The 18,480-nt window shown below is 47.8% G+C and overlaps 1 protein-coding gene across 2 annotated transcripts in view; it reads left to right on the plus strand.

Annotated features, from left to right (window-relative positions):
* The first annotated feature begins 7,856 nt into the window (after nt 1-7,856).
* The window catches only part of LATS2 (large tumor suppressor kinase 2), a 34,463-nt gene continuing 23,839 nt past the window's right edge, over nt 7,857-18,480 (plus strand). For both annotated transcript variants that reach the window (XM_040266793.1, XM_040266794.1), the window contains exons 1-2: nt 7,857-8,074; nt 17,801-18,331. In XM_040266793.1, the coding sequence (XP_040122727.1) occupies nt 18,002-18,331 (330 nt within the window). In that variant the 5' untranslated portion in view covers nt 7,857-8,074; nt 17,801-18,001. The remainder of the gene's footprint in view (nt 8,075-17,800; nt 18,332-18,480) is intronic.

Raw genomic sequence — 18,480 nt, forward strand, 5'->3', positions numbered from 1 at the left:
ATAGTATGGTAGCTGCTGTACCGATCTAGACCCCGGGCCCTAAGCTCAAAGAGTCAGACTCACCGGAGAACCAGGACGAGTCTTCGAATGACCACTTCTCGGCTGGTTCTGCTGGGAGTTCACAGGAAAGGAAAGGGGTTGTTCCCAGCGGAGATCCTCCAGGATGGCCTCTGGGATACGCCACCGCAGAGCCAGGCCCCAGCGGGGCACGTGATGGTTTCTTTCCTGCTGCCGTGACGCCCCCACCAGCAGCTGAAGCATCACAGGTTTACTGTCTTCCAGTTGTGGAGGCCAGAAATCCATGTGCAACCTCAGCAGCTAAAACCCAAGCGTTGGCAGGATGGCCTTCGTCCCGGAGCCTCCAGGGAGAGTCTGTTTCCCATCCTTCTGCGTGGCTCTCTGGGGCTGTGGGACCCAGGACCCTGTTTTCCTGCTGGGTGCAGGCCGAGAGCTTCCAGAGGTGCAGGGGGCGTCTTCTGACCTAGCTTCCCATCATGGAATGAGTGGAGGCTTCTTCAGGCCTCAACCTGTGCTGTTTACCTTCCGACAGCAGTGGCCTTCTCCTTCTCCAGCTGCTGCACTGTCCCTGCCCGCCCCTTTCCAGCGGCAGGTCCCAGAGCTTTCTTGGTTCTTGGGCACAACGTCTCCCACCTCCTCCATCCAGTGGGCTCCAGGTTCCGGTGGCTGCCGGGCTTCAGTCCAGCAGGTGTTTCCTTTTACTTGCTTCCTAGCAGCTTGCACCGTGGTTGATCCCTCCCTCCTAGAAGCACTCTTCCTTCTGAGAAGCCGTATTTTCTCTCGGGCCCCTGCAGCTGATCTGTTTCCTGTACAGACTCACTGTGGACGGTGCATTTCCTCAGCGTCAGGCCCCTTCCTGCACACCTTGCCCATGGCCTCTGCAGTTGACTTAGAGCACCTTGGCTACAGATTGGTGTCCACCATGGTCTTTCTAAGGTCTCCGTCCATCCACTCTGCTCCAGCTCAGAAGATAACTCCAGAAACAAATCCACTGAGATCTCAAAGTGTTACCACTATTATTTCTCCATTTCGGCCACTTTTCCCTCATCCATTGCTACCATCTTGGCTTAAGCCCATCACCTCCCTCTGCAACTAGTAACCTGCTGGCCCCTCCCGCTCCTTCCTCCCAGCTCCCAGCCACTCCACAGCTGATCGGGACCCTGCCATTCCTCTACTTCCCTCTACCCCCTACTGCCATGACTCCCACTGTTCTGAGTACTAAGAGATGCTGGGTCCTGTTCCTCCCCACACAGGGCCTTTGCATGTGCAGGTCACTGGCTCTCTGACACTTTCCCGGTTCTTCTTGTTAATTTCTTCACTTTGGCATCTCAGCTGAAGTGCTTCCCACATTTCCTAGACCAACCAGGTCATACTCCTATGATAAGAGCTCAAGGAGCTGTAGTGTCTTTCCTTTGGGGGTATTCCCAGGTAGCACTAGTGGTAAAGAATCCGCCTGCCAATGCAGGAGACTTAAGAGACAGGGGTTTGATCCTTGGGTCCACGTTGGGAAGATCCCCTGGGATAGAAAATGGCAACCTGCTCCAGTATTCTTGGTGGGCTACAGCCCATGAAGTCGAAAAGAGTCGGACACTACTGAGCACAGCACCACAGTGATGTTTGCTGTCATTGTTGTGTCCCCAGAGCTGAGAGTATCTGGGTTTCCAATAATATTGAACAAATTAAGTGCTGCTGGAGAGGGTGACACACCTGGCCTGACCTAAGTTCTCACGAAGTATTTCTCCTTTTGACTTTCAAAGCTCATCAAGAGACCAATGGGAAAATGTCCAGCATGTGGTTGGAAGAGTGAAAATGAAAACTTGGGATTTTGTGATGCGGATCATAACTTCTGTGACCCACGAATACAGCAAGAAGTCTCATGTATGCAAAATAAGAAAGAGACAGGGTGGGCAGACTTAAGATCTTGTTTTGCCTTGAGGTCATCTTTCACTGTAGATGTAGACCATGCTCCACCCTTTTGTCCTGTGAACCACGGGCACCAGGATGCCTTCCACCGCCCTGCAGCCGTCTCACCTCCAACCTCACCTCCTGTGAGAGCTCTCAAATATATCTCCAGCCTGTTTCCCGCCCCCTCCTCCACCACCACCCGCCAGGGTTGACTCAATAGCATCGGATTGCCTGAGCCGGTTCTCCACCTGCCTTAAATTCCTGTCTGCCGAGACCTTTGTTTCTGCTCTCTCCTTCTTCTGAGACCTGTACCTTGAACTCTAATTCCTCCTTTCACCTCTGACTTTCTGAAGTCTAGTAGCTCTGGAATATTTTTCAAGTTCCAACCCTCAAGCTCAGAAACTCTTCTTGTCCTGGGGTTACCAGCCGTCAGATACGATCTTCATGACTGCTTCCTGACTTTTATAGGTTTCCCTTTGCTCTTTCAAGTGGGGCAGTCTGTCAGTCTTCCATAGGCTGTCTTCCACTTCTGCAGGTGAAATCACCTTATCATAACCTCCTCATGGTTTTCAGGCTCAAAACCCACTTACCCAGCATCTGAAGAGAACACACAGTTTTCTTTTCAGATCTCTTTGATAAAGCAAAACACAGTGGTCTTAGACGCAAATGTTCAGTAACAACCATAATGACGTTTAGTTGTTTTTGTGGTTGCTTCGTTGCTAAGTTGTGTCCAACTCCTTGCAACCCGTGGACCGTAGCCCACCAGGCTCCTCTGTCCATGGATTTCCCAGGCAAGAATACTGGAGTGGGTTGCCATCTCCTTCTCCAGAGAATCTTCCCGACCCAGGAGTTGAGTCCACATCTCTTGCGTCTCCTGCTTTGGCAGTTGGATTCTTTACCACTGGACCACCAGGGAGGCCCCAACGACATTTAGTAGTTAACTGTAAACTAAAAGTTAGAAACAGACTGTGAAAATGTCCCTTTTGCAATTACACAATTAAAAATTTCTTGTCAAGTTAGATTGGCTCAGCTGTTTTCCTTTGAAAATGTTAGGTTTGGACTTTCCTGGTGGTCCAGTGGTTGAGAGTCCACCTGCCAATGCAGGGGGAACAGGTTGGATCCCTGGTCCAGGAAGATCCCACACACTGTGGGACAACTAAGCCTGTGCAACACAACCATGGAGCCCACGCTCTAGGTCTGCAAGAGAGTAGCTCCTGCTCCGCTGCAACTAGAGAGAAGCCCGGTGTGCCAATGAAGACCCAGAGCAGACAATAATAAATAAATAAAATGTAAAGAAAAAGGCCAACATCATCTGTCAGAAAAAATTTGGTGTTAATTTTGTTACAGAAATTGATTTCATTGAGACAAGAGTTGGAGCCTTATGTTCTTTGTTCTTCCTCCCTAAAGCAAGTTTTACCAATATTTACTGCAAATGATTAGATTAAGATCTGAAAGGAAAGTTTTAAAACATCTAGGAGCTTCCAGACTTTCATGGTGGGATTTTTCTTTCAATTACAGACAAAAAAACATTCTGCCTATGTCTGCAAAGGAAACAGAAGTTGCAGCCAACTATAAACGCAATGAGAAAAGTAAGTGGATCGCCCGTGTTTCTGTCACAGCTCACTCAGCGTGAAAGGTAAATGAATGGAGGATGTGGTAAGAAAATAAAACTTGTTTTAGCAATTGTCTCTTAATAATGTAAAGTGTCACCATAAGAATTTTTTAAGTGCAGAATGTGATTTTTATCTTGACAGTGTTTCTTTGAGGTCTTCTGGGAACACATCTTAAATTATTGAGCAATTCTGACTTATGCAACCACATACTTCATTACTCATCTGAGAAGCAGAGCGGCTCTCCGGAGGATGAAGCAGGGTTCTGTGTTGGACGCTGCCGGAGAGGCAGGTCTGCAGAGACTGGCAAGGTGGCCAGCCTGTAAGCCCTGCTGTGTCCCTGGGCCTTCCCCTAAGAACGAACGCCCTGGAGGTTTTTACCAAAATTTCCAGGAAGCTCTGTTTTCCAAAATGGCTCAAAACAACTAGAAATAAATTAAAATCAGAGAAAATTTACTCACTCATGACTTTAATGTTGGAAAATACATGTAAGAATTGAACTTTAGGGACTTCCCTGGTAGTCTAGTGGTTAGGACTTGGCACTTCCACTGTAGGAGGAATGGCTTTGATCCCTGGTCAGGGAACTAAGATCCCAAAAGCTGTGCCTCATGACCAAAGAAAAAAAAAGTCAGAAAATTACCAGAGGAAAACAACAAAGAAGTCCCTCAAAAGAACAAACAAGTTGGGGAGGGAAATGGAGAGTTAGTATTTAAAGAGGACAGAATGTCAATCTTGGATGATGAAAAATTTGTAAGTTTTATATTATGTATATTTTATCACAATAAAAAAAGTAAAAACAACCAGTTCATCATTAAAATAGATACCCCAACTAATAAACCTGGTATTGCTAACTCTTTCTACAAGTACCTACAGGTTTGGCGAACAGAGACCTCCAAAGAACAGTGGACCAAGAGATTGCCCTGGCTGACCTAGAGTGCTTGATTCCGAGAAAAAGGTGATATTTAAAATTTTTATATTTCAGACGTTAAAACAGCCTTTAAATTTTCATTCAGTACATTCAAACCAGCAGTTAAGTTCCCCGTTTGTAGTTTTAGGGAGAGAAAATGGTCCCTTTTCTTACAGAATTTTATAATCTAATTAAGGAGACAGACTACATGGGTATGAAACAAACTAAATCAGTGTAGCCCATCCTCTTTCTGCTTGTCTAGGCCTTTCGAAATCTGACCCTCTGCTCTTTCACTACTTCCCATAGAGAACATTCTTCTTAGTTAGGCAGATTTGCTTTGTCCGCCACAGATTACAAACAAAGAGGACTTTTCTTTCCAAAAATTTTATTGAGACCAGAGCCTGCTTTTTAGCCACTAAGTTATAAGAGGCTAAGTGTAATCAGGTTGCTTGCATTCACAGGTGAGAAAGGGTGGGGGAGGGGGGCACATTGCACAGCGGCCTCAGAGAGGACCCCTTAAACACCCCGGGCCCGGGGCCCCCCTGCTCACTCCACAGGGACCAATCCTGCCCCCTCGGACAAAGTGACAAGGTCATGACTGTTTGAGATTACCTGAATACACCTTATAATTCAGTGTTTCCAAGCTCTGGTATCAAATCCACCAAGGCTGGACTCCCAGCTCTTCGTCTTTGGTGAGTTAGTTGGGCTCTCTGTGTTTTAGGGTCTTCTATAAAATGGGGTTAATAACAGTTGTTGTTCAGTTGCTCAGTCATGTCTGACTGTGACCCCATGGACTGCTGTACGCTGGCCTTCCCTGTCCTTCACCATTTCCTGGAGCTTGTTCAAACTCATGTCCATTGAGTTGGTGATGCCATCCAACCATCTCATCCTCTGTCATCCCTTTCTCCTCCTGCCTTCAATCTTTCCCAGCATCAGGGTCTTTTCCAATGAGTCACTTCTTCACATCAGGTGGCCAAAGTATTGGAGCTTCAGCTTCAGCATCAGTCCTTCCAATGAATATTCAGGACTGATTTCCTTTAGGATGGACTGGTTGGATCTCCTTGCAGTCCAAGGGACTCTCAAGAGTCTTCTCCAACACCACAGTTCAAAAGCATCAATTCTTTGGTGCTCAGCTTTCTTTAGAGTCTAACTCTAACATCCATACATGACTACTAGAAAAGCCGTAGCTTTGACTAGATGGACCTTTGTTGACAAAGTAAAGTCTCTGCTTTTTAATATGCTGTCTAGGTTGGTCATAGGTTTTCTTCCAAGGAGCAAGTGTCTTTTAATTTCATGGCTGCAGTCGCCATCTGGGGTGATTTTGGAACCCAAGAAAATAAAGTCTGTCACTGTTTCCATTGTTTCCCCATCTATTTGCCATGAAGTGATGGGACTGGATGTCATGATCTTAGTTTTTTGAATGTTGAGTTTTAAGCCAGAGGGTCAACTGAGATAATATACAAGTGTAGGGCAACACCTGGTATACACACATAGTATATACATATGTTAATTTATATCCAGCGAGGTTGCCATGACACAGACTTTGTGCTCAGCAGAACTTGTGCTTCCTGTCTCTTCTCTCCCCTTCTCAACTGGATGCATTATGTGGATTATTATTTAAACAGTTTTTTAAAAACTTGTCCTATGTAGAGTTATCAGGAATTATAAGACAAAAGTCACCCAGAACCGTTATGTCCAGAGACTATCATTTTCAGTATTTGGCAGCATAGTTTTCTGGACTTAAAATCACACACATATATGTATGTGTATAAACATGTATACACACACACATATACACTGTTAAATATTTTCAGTTCAGTTCTGTTCAGTCGCTCAGTCGTGTCCGACTCTGCGACCCCATGAATCGCAGCACGCCAGGCCTCCCTGTCTATCACCATCTCCTGGAGTTCACTCAGACTCACGTCCATCGAGTCGGTGATGCCATCCAACCATCTCATCCTCTGTCGTCCTCTTCTCCTCCTGCCCCCAATCCCTCATATAATGTATATTTTATGTATATAGCTTAAATGTAAATACATATATCATTTAACCAAATTAGATCCTGTATGCTGTTCTGTCACTTAAGTTCTTGAATGCATCTAGGAGAGTGTAAGTTCTGCCAGTGGGTAAATGAAGTAGTTCTGCTCACTATGGTACCAACAGTGTTTGGTTTAATCCGTGGTTCATGGCTGCTGCTGCTGCTGCTAAGTCGCTTCAGTTGAGTCCAACTCTGTGCGACCCCATAGACAGCAGCCTACCAGGCTCCCGCATGGGATTTTCCAGGCAAGAGTACTGGAGTGGGTTGCCAGTGCTTTCTCAGATGGTTCATGGTAGGTCCTCAAAAAAAAAAAAAAAAAAACAAGAGAATGATTGACTCTGTGTCAATAAACACAACTGTTCTCCTATACTCTATATCAGTTTCCTCAAATGAGACTCTATCTGGAAATTTGTTTCCAATTTGTTTCCTGTATATGTGAAAAAAATTTTAAAGATGTTTTTTAAAAAGGCACAAAGAATAATAACACAGCATACATTATTGAACCTAATCACTGAGAATCAACAAATTTTAAAATTCCGACAGTTTGTTCCAAATAAAGAAGCAAAGACTGGAGAGAAAGATGACACCGCCAGTTTCCTCCTGAGACCAGTTTCCAGCCTCCTTGCTGCCTGGCCACAGCTGTCATGATTTCCGCGTGAACGTCTTGCAGTCCTTGTTGGTACGAGTACACAGTACTTGATCAGTATTGGTTCTGCGACATTTGGTTTATTTATAAACACGCTGTTGTATTGCATATATAGTTCTGCACCTCGCTTTTCTCCCCTCTGCAATGATTTTTTAAGTCTATCTACACTCACGTTTCACTGAGCTATTTTACATATTTTATTTCCCCACTGTTCCCCACGGCTGGACTTTTAGGTTCTTCCTGATTTTTCACTATTGCAAACAATTCCAAAATTTGATTAGGTGTTTCACTCATAAATTGAAAAGTCCATTTTATTTACAGCCTATTTGTTTTAGTTTGTTTTAGTTAGTTCTGTCTCTGTCGTCGAGGACAGAGCAAGGGAAGGACCTTTTCCCGCACACGAAGCGAGGAGGGGGCCGGCCCGGGCCGAGCGCAGGTGAGGGCTGAGGCCCGCATCCAGGTGAGGGGCTGGGCGGGGCGCAGGTGCCTGGATCTGGGCTCCCCCCGGGAGCTGAGCGGGAGGGCGGCGGGCGGAGGGGGCCGGCGGGCCCTCGCGGACAGTCCCGAGCCTGACGCGCGGGAGGCGGGGCCGGCGTGGGCGGGACCGGGTTGGCTGGGGGCGGGACCGGGCTGGCTGTGAGGCGGGGCCGCAGCTGTGGGGGGCGGGACGGGGTCGGCGGCGGGGGCGGGGCCGCCGCCGCCGCGGGGGGCGGGGCGGGGTGGCGCTGACGCGACGGTCACGTGACGGCCCAGGAATGCCAACAATGTAGCGAATGTCCCGCTCGGGCTGCGCGCTGGGCCGCGGCGCTCGCGCCGGAAGATGGGGCCGCCTGCCCGCCAGCCCGCCGGCGCCCCGTGTCCCCGCCCGCTGGCCGCCCCCGGGCCCGGCGTCCCCAGCGAGGCCCCGGAGCCGCGGGCCAGGCTGCCGCGGACGGCGTAGACGGCGTGAGGTGAGTGGGGCGGTGGGGTCCGGACCCGGGACGGGGCGGCGGGCGGGGCCGCGCGCTCGGCCGTGGGGGGGGGGTGGTGTCGTGCCGTCGGGCCGCCTCGGCCCCAGCCCCTCGGCCCCGCGGGCGGTGGTCCCCCGCCTAGGCTCTTCGCCCCGCTCCGGCCGGGCCGCGCCCCCGGGCCACCCCCTCCCCCACCCGCTCCCTCACCCCGACCCGGTCCGAAGCCGGGCCTCCCGGGACCCTCGCGCCCGGCTCTGGGCCGGGTTCCGACCCGGCTCGCGGTCCTGGGGCGCGGGCGGAGGCAGGCGGGGCCTGGGTGGCACACCTGCCCGGCCCGCGGGCGTCGGCCGGGCCCGACCCGTGTGCTGGGCGTGCGGTCCACGGGCGGCGGGGCCGGGGTCTCGCCGGGCTGGAATCACGGCTGGAACCCTCGCCCAGGGCCTCGCGGGGTCCAGCGCCTGGCAGGTAGAGTCAGTGGCCAGGCAGCTCTCTTCCCAAAGTGCTCAGCAAATACGTACGTTTTCAGAGGAAAGTTTGGCCACATTTTACTAAGAAACTTGAATGGAAAGTCACAAAATGTGTGTTGTTCACACAGGTGTTCAGTTTAAATTTTAACCCAGGAGTTGACAGGCCTTCCCTTAGTAATGGAGAAAGTGACTCCTGGCGCATTATTAGGAAAATTGTGCTAAGGAGACTTTGGTCCATATTTTCAGTTGAATTTAAGCTCCGTTCCCTGCAGTGGATCACCATTTTTGAGCGCTCAATCTAGAGACTAAGCTGCTTTGTATCTTTTCCGTTTTTCTTTCTTTTTTTTTTTTTTTAGCAAATGTATTAACAAGGCAGAAAAAGGAAAATCTTCAAAATAAGAATGCACAGACTGTTTAAGAAAGTCTGTTTTAAATTATAATTAACAAGACATTGTGTTATTCAACCTCATAAAATTTGGTCACTGTTTAGTGAATATACCAGCATTCCTTTGAAATTAAAATTGCTGAACATTTAATAAATCTCAAAAAGTCAAGCAGTTTATTGAATAACATATCTGAGCAGAAGCTGTCATGAAAAATTGTTAAGGTGAATTACTAGAATCTCGGAATTTTTGAACTGGAGAGAGTTCTTGCAGCTCTCCATATGACTTGAAGTAGTTTTGACTTAGCTGTACATATTTCTTTCTTTCCTTAGCAAATCCCCGGGTTGGTGGGAGGGACTTTCCTTTGAGGGCGGGGGGAGGATGTTTTTACCATAAGATGCCTTGTTATTTTGAATATCTTGTTGTAAATAGCCAGCTCTGGTCTCCTAAACCTCACTGCATGTGTGGGCTGGGGGTGGGGAGAGGTGTTGAAGCTGATAAATACCCGGTAAACTCACAGGAAAGATTTGGGGAACTTTGTGGGGAGGTGTTCTGATTTGTATTGGAAAAAACAGATTAACGTAGTTTTTGAAAAGCTGCTTTTATATTTTATTTCATGGTCATAATAATGTGAAACTTCTAAATAATGTTCTTCACTGATTTTTAAGAGAATGATGGGTTTGAAGGAAGATCAGTTCCCTGCATTTACTTTGCTTTGACTGTAAATCTGCTCTAAAAAAACTCTCTGAATCTCCTTCCTTTTTAAAGACTGGTCCATCCTCACCAGTCCAGGGTCCCCAGCCCCATTGTGTATGGGTGGCTGCTGCTCCTTGTGGAGATGGAGTTGGGTCTTATCACAGCAGCACCTGTAGAGGCTGCTGGAGCCTGAAGGTAGGTAGCCTGCTTTGCTGCTCACTTTCCTGTTGGTTGCTTTAAAGCCAGCAAAGGTTGATACCCTTGGACAGAGAGAGAACAGTTACAATGCTAAAATTAGGGTGGGAATTTGACTCTGACATTGTTCAATGTTTGCCATTCACTCTAGGAAAACTTTGTATCTCTTGCCATCTGTCAACCTAGTAGTGACAGCTGTTTTTTTTTTTTACTTAATTAATTTTTGTCTGTGTGCCAATATTTGACGTTCATAGGAATTTTTCTGCAAGATAAGTGAAAACTCATATTTTGTAGCATTGGTTTGCATTTATTATTAACCGTTCCGATTTTGTGGTACCAGGCAGATCCTGTAGTCTCTAAATGCAGTTGGGATGGTGAGAACCTTTCTGAGGATGTAAGCTGGCTTTTCAATGGAGTGGGTCTCCGTTTGGGGTCGTGACTCCAGGCAGTGATCTTGAGCTGGAGTGCTTTTTTCTTACTCATTAACTTAGTCCTGTCCTGCTTCACAGGAGTGCCACTCCTGTGTTTTCATTAAATTGACCCAGAGGGTACCTCCTCCCCCCCCCCACACACCCACAGTTATCTCCCTGTCTTTCTCTTCTGTGTTTTAGCCTTTTCACAGGAAGTCCCAGGCTCCAGGAATAGCTTCACACTTCCTCCGTCCAGTGTCAGCCCTTTCCCCTTTCCAGCTTTGGTGACACTACCCTTTCTCTGAGAGGTCTCTGAATAGGCCTGGTCACTGGGATTCCGGGGACAGTGACGGTCACCTCTGTCTACAGCAGTGGCTCAGGTGGTCAGAGCCCTGGCCAGGAAGTGTCTGACCCTGGGAAAGGAGGGTGTTGGAAGGAGGCAACGTTTCTCAAAGAGTGGAAGCCCTGCTAGGGTGTGGAAAGAACACAGGAGACTCACTTGCTGGGTTGCTTGCTCTGAGGAGTGCTGCACAGAACAGACCATACGTTTATCCCTGGCCTGCTCATTCTGCTTGGTGGTCTCGGGTACAGACTTCTATACCTCGATGGTTTTTATGCTGTTGTTCATAATGTGTGTGTCTGTGTGTCGGTATACATACACACGGATGCCTGTGTATATATATCACACCGATGTCGTGTATAAAGCCAGTAAGGCATGTGGTGGTTTCTTTTCCCTGGGTCTGAAACTTATTTGGAGGTGAGGCTCTGTCTTACCTGGGTAACCTGATGTACCGTCCAGCACAGCATTTGACACGTGGAAGACCTCTGTGCCCTCTGAAACCTTGTGATTGCGCCCTTGATTAGAAGGATGTTTTCAGGGACCCTCCCGGTGAGGGGTGGCCCTGGCATGGGGTTTCAGCGTGATGGTTTATGATTCCGGCGTTCAGCACCTGGCTGGAGGCCTGACCCGGCTGCCTGATCTCGTTTCAGCTTTGCTAGTTAATTATAGTAAAGATACGATTTAACTAATAACTGGAATTTTACATCCAAGAAATACTGTTTAAAAAAATGCCGTATATCATTAGTGTGGGTCCCACAGGACGTAGGTTTCATTGGTTCCCTGGTCGGTGCTGAATGTGTACTTGGCAGCCAGTGAGGTTGTGAAGCACTTGGAGGAAAATTCTTGAACATCTGATAACATTTTCCAGGATTGGTTGAAGGATAGGATTGAGTTTGGTAGGGCCACATTAAGGTTTGCTTAGAATACTGTTCCTCATATTGTTTTTAGTGGAGCCGCCTGGACTCGAGAGAGGCCTTAGCCATCGTCTCAGCCCCAGATTTGAAAATGAGTTTTGTTTTGTGAGTTGTGTTGCAGTTTTAAAATTCCGGTGTCATATAGTTTCTTTTGAGATATATTTAAGTCAGTTGATGATACCTAAGAAATTCCCAACATTAGACTGCTTTGTTTGCTACCCACCCCAGCTTATTTTTTTGGTGCACCGTGGGGTCTTAGTTCTCTGGCCTCAGTAGTGAAAGAATTCTAACCACTGCACCACCAGGAATGTATGCTAAGTCATTTCAGCTGTGTGCAACTGTTTGCGACCCCTGTCCATGGGATTCTCCAGGCAGGAATACCAGAGTGGGTTGCCATGCCCTCTTCCAGGGTATCTTCCTGACCCAGGGATTGAACCTGCGTCCCTTATGTCTCCTGCATTGGCAGGCCGTTTCTTTACCACTAGCGCCCCCTGGGAAGCCTGTATAATTTTATTAATTTATTTTTGACTGTGATGGGACTTTGGCGCTGTGCAGATTTTCTCTAGTTGTGGGGAGCGGGGGCTACTGTCGTTGAGGTGTGTGGGTGGCTTCTCTTGTCGCAGAGCACAAGCTCCAGGCACAAGGTCTCAGTAGTTACAGCACATGGACTCGGTAGTTGTGGCTCCCGGGCTCTAGAGCACAGGCTCAATAGTTCTGGCACACCAGTTTAGTTGCTCCATGGCATGTGGGATCTTCCCAGACCAGGGATCGAACCCATGTCTTCTGCATTGGCAGGCAGATGCTTTACCACTGAGCCACCAGGGAGGCCTACCCTCATTTTTTTTAAGACCCTAGAGACCTTAGGTCATAGGGCCCTTAGGGCCTTTTGAAATTCTGGGTGAGAGAGCTTATTAAAATGATACTGTAGTGTGTCAGAGGGGCTCATTTCCAGCTGCAATCGTAATTTGACTGATGAGTATTCTCATGAAAAATGCTTTCAGAAGTTCATAATTTTGCCATGAAATCAATTGTCGTCAAACTAAAGTCTAAAATACAAGGTCTCAAGCTGAGAAAATACTTGGATTCTTTGTGTGACTGAGGGAAAGCTTCATCCTTCCCTAGTGATTCAGGCAGGACAGGCCTGCCGGTAGGTGTCTGGCACCATCACCGAGGAAGCCAGGTGTTCCTAGGGGAGCACGGTGGGAAGAGGATGAGAGCATGGAGCGGGGGTCCTCCTGCCCCCTCTGCACAAGGAGCTTTCCCAGGTGCAGGTTGAGGGGCTGTCACTGAATAACTCTGTCACCTTTTCTGTATGTTTGAAAATCTTCATAATGAAATGCTGAGGGGGAGGAAAAGAAAGGACAGACACCACTACATCTGACCTGGATTCGTTTCAGGGGCACCTCCCCCCACCAATTCCCGCCCCTCGCTGTTTCTTAGCTCATGTGTAAATGCAAACATGTCTGGTCTCTCCTGCACTACTTGGCTTTATAATCGGGATGTTTGTGGGACCCACAGGCACTCAAGAGTAACTGGGGGGGTGTGGCCTTGGGGAGCTGCTCCCTGTTGTGTTTCCGTATGGGGTGGGGGGTTGCAGGCGGTTCAGACCTCCATCTGTGAGCGGGGTGCACTTGTGTCAGCACCAGGGCTGGGGTCCGGCTTTTCCCAGCACAGCTGTGTTTGGAGGGGGAGCATGGTCAGACCTTGGCCCGCTGGATATGAACGTTAGATGCATTGGTGTAATGCTTATCATTTTAACCATTCCTGAGTGTACAGTTCAGTGGCAGTAAATACATGCGGACTGTCACTGCAGTCACTGCCACAGTCTGGACTTTTTCAGTGTCCCAAACAGAAGCTCTGTACCCATTAAGTAATAACCTTCTCAGCCCAGCCCTGGTAACTGCAGTCCGCCTTGTCTCTGGATTTGCCTTGTTAGAGTCACGTAGTGTTTTCCTTCTGTGTCTGGCTTCCTTCAAGCAGCATAGTGTCCTCAAGGTTCATCCACATTGTGGCCTGGTGGCTCCCCTGGTGGCTCAGCAGTAAAGAACCCGCCTGGAATCCAGGAGACATGGGTTCAATCCCTGGGTCGGGAAGATCCCATGGAGAAGGAAGTGATGACCCACTCCAGTATGCTTGCCTGAAAAATCCCATGGACAGAGGAGCCTGGTGGGTTATAGTCCATGGGGTTGCAGAGACTCCAACACGACTTAGTGACTGAACACCAGCTTGTGTCAGAGCTTTACTACTTTTTCTGGCTGAGCAGTTTAGTGCAGTTGTGCAGCTTCTTACAGTGGTTTTTGTATAAACATCAGAAATATTGCATCTGAAGCTTGGAGAAAGGGCACAGCCCCTGCTGAGTGCTCTCCTGAGACCCCCGGGGGCCAGGTTTCAGCTCCAGCCCAGGACAGGGCAAAGACTCAGGCAGTGGGCAGCGGCTCCCACCCTCAGTTCTCACAGTTCTCGCAGTTCAGGTGCTGGGGCCTGGGGCGGTTGGGGAGGCTGGGGGTGAACAGCAGGGTCTCTGAGGTTGGGTGGGTGAGGGGCCCTCTGCTCTGGAGAGGTTTACTGCTGGGAGCCCTGAGGTTCACGTGGTGAGCAGGTGGGAGGGGGTTGTCCCTGGACACAGGGCAGGCTTGCCATGCTCCAGCTGGAGGAAGAACCAGGTCCTCAGAGCTGTGCAGCCTGGATCAGGCTGCAGGCATGTGTTCACACAGAGTCTAATGGTGTCAGCTTTCCCCTGTCTGAGCTTTTCTCACTTTAAAAAGAAAGATACTTTTAACTTTATAAACATTGTCATCAAAGCTCATTTTTTGACATTGAAGCACAGCGGATTTACAGTGTTAATTTGGACTCTTCAGTAAAGTGACTCAATTATGCACATAAGAGAGCTGAGCACTGAAGAATTGATGTTTTTGAACTGTGGTGTTGGAGAAGACTCTGGAGAGTCCCTTGGACTGCAAGGAGATCCAACCAGTCCATTCTGAAGGAGATCAGCCCTGAGATTTCTTTGGAAGGACTGATGCTAAAGCTGAAACTCCAGTACTTTGGCCACTTCATGCGAAGAGTTGACTCATTGGAAAAGACTCTGATGCTGGGAGGAATTGAGGGCAGGAGGAGAAGGGGACGACAGAGGATGAGATGGCTGGACGGCATCACGCATTCGATGGACGTGAGTTTAAGTGAACTCCAGGAGTTGGTGATGGACGAGGAGGCCTGGCGTGCTGCGATTCATGGGGTCGCAAAGAGTCGGACACGACTGAGCAACTGAACTGAACTGATACACTATTTTTCATATTCTTTTCCATTGTGGCTTATTTCAGGATATTGAATATAGTTTCCTGTGCTATACATTAGGATCTTGTTTATCCATTCTATATATAATAGTCTGTATCTGCTAACCTCAAACTCCTGTACTAACACTCCCCCTCGCAACTTTGCCCGTGGCAACCACAAGTCTGTTCTGTATGCCTGTGAGTCTGTTTCTGCTTCATAGATAGGCTCTTTTGTGTCATATTTTAGATTTCACATATAAGTGATGTCATATGGTGTTAGTCTTTCTCTATTTGGCTTACTTCACTTAGTATGATAATCTCTTTAAGTCCATCCATGTTGCTGCAAATGGCATTTCATTCTTTTTAATGGCTGAGTAGTATTTCATTGAGTGTATGTACCACATCTTTATCCACTCATCAGTTGATGGACACTTAGGTTGCTGCCATATTCTGGCTATTGTATTAATAAATAGTGCTGCTATGAATATAGGGGTGCATGTATCATTTTGAAGTAGAGTTTTCTCCAGATATGTGCCCAGGAGTGGGATTGCTGGATCATGTGTTAAGTGTATTTTTAGTTTTACTGGGAACCTCCGTACAATTCTGCACAGTGACTGTATCAACTTACATTCTCATCGACAGAGTAGGAGCGTTCCCTTTTCTCTACATTCTCTCTCAGTTCAGTTCAGTCGCTCAGTCGTGTCCGACTCTTTGCGACCCCATGAATCGCAGCACGCCAGGCCTCCTTGTCCACCACCAACTCCCGGAGTTCACTCAAACTCACGTCCATCGAGTTGGTGATGCCATCCAGCTATCTCATCCTCTGTCATCCCTTTCTCCTCCTGCCCCCAATCCCTCCCAGCATCAGGGTCTTTCCCAGTAAGTCAACTCTTCGCGTGAGGTGGCCAAAGTACTGGAGTTTCAGCTTTAGCATCATTCTTTCCAGTGAACACCCAGGACTGATCTCCTTTAGGATGGACTGGTTGAATCTCCTTGCAGTCCAAGGGACTCTCAAGAGTCTTCTCCAACACCACAGTTCAAAAGCATCAGTTCTTCGGCGCTCAGCTTCCTTCACAGTCCAACTCTCACATCCATACATGACCACTGGAAAAACCATAGCCTTGACTAGACGGACCTTTGTTGGCAAAGTAATGTCTCTGCTTTTGAATATGCTATCTAGGTTGGTCCTAACTTTCCTTCCAAGGAGTAAGCGTCTTTTAATTTCATGGCTGCAGTCACCATCTGCAGTGATTTTGGAGCCCCCCAAAATAAAGGCTGACACTGTTTCCACTGTTTCCCCATCTGTAGGCCATGAAGTGATGGGACCAGATGCCATGAATGTTGAGCTTTAAGCCAACTTTTTCACTCTTCTCTTTCACTTTCATCAAGAGGCTTTATAGTTCCTCTTTCTGCCATAAGAGTGGTGTCATCTGCATATCTGAGGTTATTGATATTTCTCCCAGCAATCTTGAGTCCAGCTTGTGCTTCTTCCAGTCCAGCGTTTCTCATGATGTACTCTGCATAGAAGTTAAATAAGCAGAGTGACAATATACAGCCTTGACGTACTCCTTTTCCTATTTGGAACCAGTCTGTTGTTCCATGTCCAGTTCTAACTGTTGCTTCCTGACCTGCATATAGGTTTCTCAAGAGGCAGGTCAGGCGGTCTGGTATTCCCATCTCTTTCAGAATTTTCCACAGTTGATTGTGATCCACACAGTCAAAGGCTTTGGCATAGTCAATAAAGCAAAAATAGATGTTTTTCTGGAACTCTCTTCCTTTTTTGATGATCCAGTGGATGTTGGCAATTTGATCTCTGATTCCTCTGCCTTTTCTAAAACCAGCTTGAACATCTGGAAGTTCACGGTTCATGTATTGCTGAAGCCTGGCTTGGAGAATTTTGAGCATTACTTTACTAGCATGTGAGATGAGTGCAATTGTGCGGTAGTTTGAGCATTCTTTGGTATTGCCTTTCTTTGGAATTGGAATGAAAACTGACCTTTTCTAGTCCTGTGGCCACTGCTGAGTTTTCCAAACTTGGGGGCATATTGAGTGCAGCACTTTCACAGTATCATCTTTCAGGATTTGAAATAGCTCAACTGGAAACATCACCTCCACTAGCCTTGTTCATAGTGATGCTTTCTAAGGCCCACTTGACTTCACATTCCAGGATGTCTGGCTCTAGGTGAGTGATCACATCATTGTGTTATCTTGGTTATGAAGATTTTTTTTGTACAGTTCTTCTGTGTATTCTTGCCACGTCTTCTTAATATCTTCTGCTTCTGTTAGGTCCAGACCATTTCTGTCCTTTATCAAGCCCATCTTTGCATGAAATATTCCTTTGGTGTCTCTACTTTTCTTAAAGAGATCTCTAGTCTTTCCCATTCTGTTGTTTTCCTCTATTTCTTTGCATTGATCGCTGAGTAAGGCTTTCTTATCTCTTCTTGCTATTCTTTGGAACTCTGCATTCAGATGCTTATATCTTTCCTTTTCTCCTTTTTGTTATTTGTAGACATTTTGATGTTGGCCATTCTGACCAGTGTGAGGTGATACCTCATTGTGGTTTTGATTTGCATTTCTCTAATAATTAGTGATGTTGAGCATCTTGACATGTGCCTGTTGACCATCTGTATGTCTTCTTTAGAGAAATGTCTGTTTAGGTCTTCTGCCCATTTTTTGATTAGGTTTTTTTTTTTTTGTTGTTGTTGTTGTTGTTGAGTTTGTCCATTCCTAAAAAGTACTGCTAACATTATATGGGAAACACCAGCAATGCTGCTAAGGGGCTTCCCTCATAGCTCAGTTGGTAAAGAATCTGCCTGCAATGCAGGAGATCCAGGTTCTATTCCTGGGTCAGGAAGATCCCCTGGTGAAGGAAATGGCAACCGACTCCAGTATTCTTGCCTGGAAAATTCCACTGACAGAGGAGCCTGGCGGGCTATAGTCCATGGGGTTGCAAGAGTTGGACACAACTTTGTGACTAAACCATCACCAAAAAGTACTGCTAACATTATGTGGGAAACACCAATGAACACCTTCTGATTTTCCTTTTCAGGTGGAGATGATCTTCAAAATGAAGACCCTGGAAAATGTTTGGTTCTCTGCAGGAACTACAAAAATGGAAGGAAAGGACACTTTCAAAAGGAAACTGTTGTGAAAGCGTGTTTACAGCTAACTGATACTGTTGGTCTTGTCCCTTAAACAATAAAACGCTTTGAGAAGATTGTATTTATGGTCAGAGGAACCTGGGCCGACCATGCGGCCGAAGACCTTCCCTGCCACCACATACTCGGGGAACAGCCGGCAGCGGCTGCAGGAGATCCGGGAGGGGCTGAAGCAGCCGCCTGTGGGGCCGGGCAGTGACGCCGCCCTGGACGCCAAGGTCCTAGGGGGCAAGGTCCTGGGGGGCAAGGACACTGCCCGGCAGCAGCAGATGAGGAGTGCCCCGAAGTTTGGGCCGTACCAGAAAGCCCTGCGGGAGATCAGATACTCCTTGCTCCCCTTTGCTAACGAGTCGGGCACCTCAGCCGCCACAGAAGTGAACAGACAGATGCTGCAGGAGCTGGTGGATGCGGGCTGTGACCAGGTGGGTACAGGCCCCAGAGGCTGCCTGTGGGCTGGCCCAGGGGTAGCCCATTTGGGGTACAGAGGAGCCCTGCAAATGTCCCTGGAGAGGGGTGTCTGGGCTGCAAGCCCCCTTCTCCTCAAAACCGTCCTGTGAGCCACTTTCCTTCT

This window comes from Oryx dammah, unplaced genomic scaffold (genome assembly GCF_014754425.2).
Source record: "Oryx dammah isolate SB20612 unplaced genomic scaffold, SCBI_Odam_1.1 HiC_scaffold_24, whole genome shotgun sequence".
Classification (NCBI taxonomy): Eukaryota; Metazoa; Chordata; class Mammalia; order Artiodactyla; family Bovidae; genus Oryx; species Oryx dammah.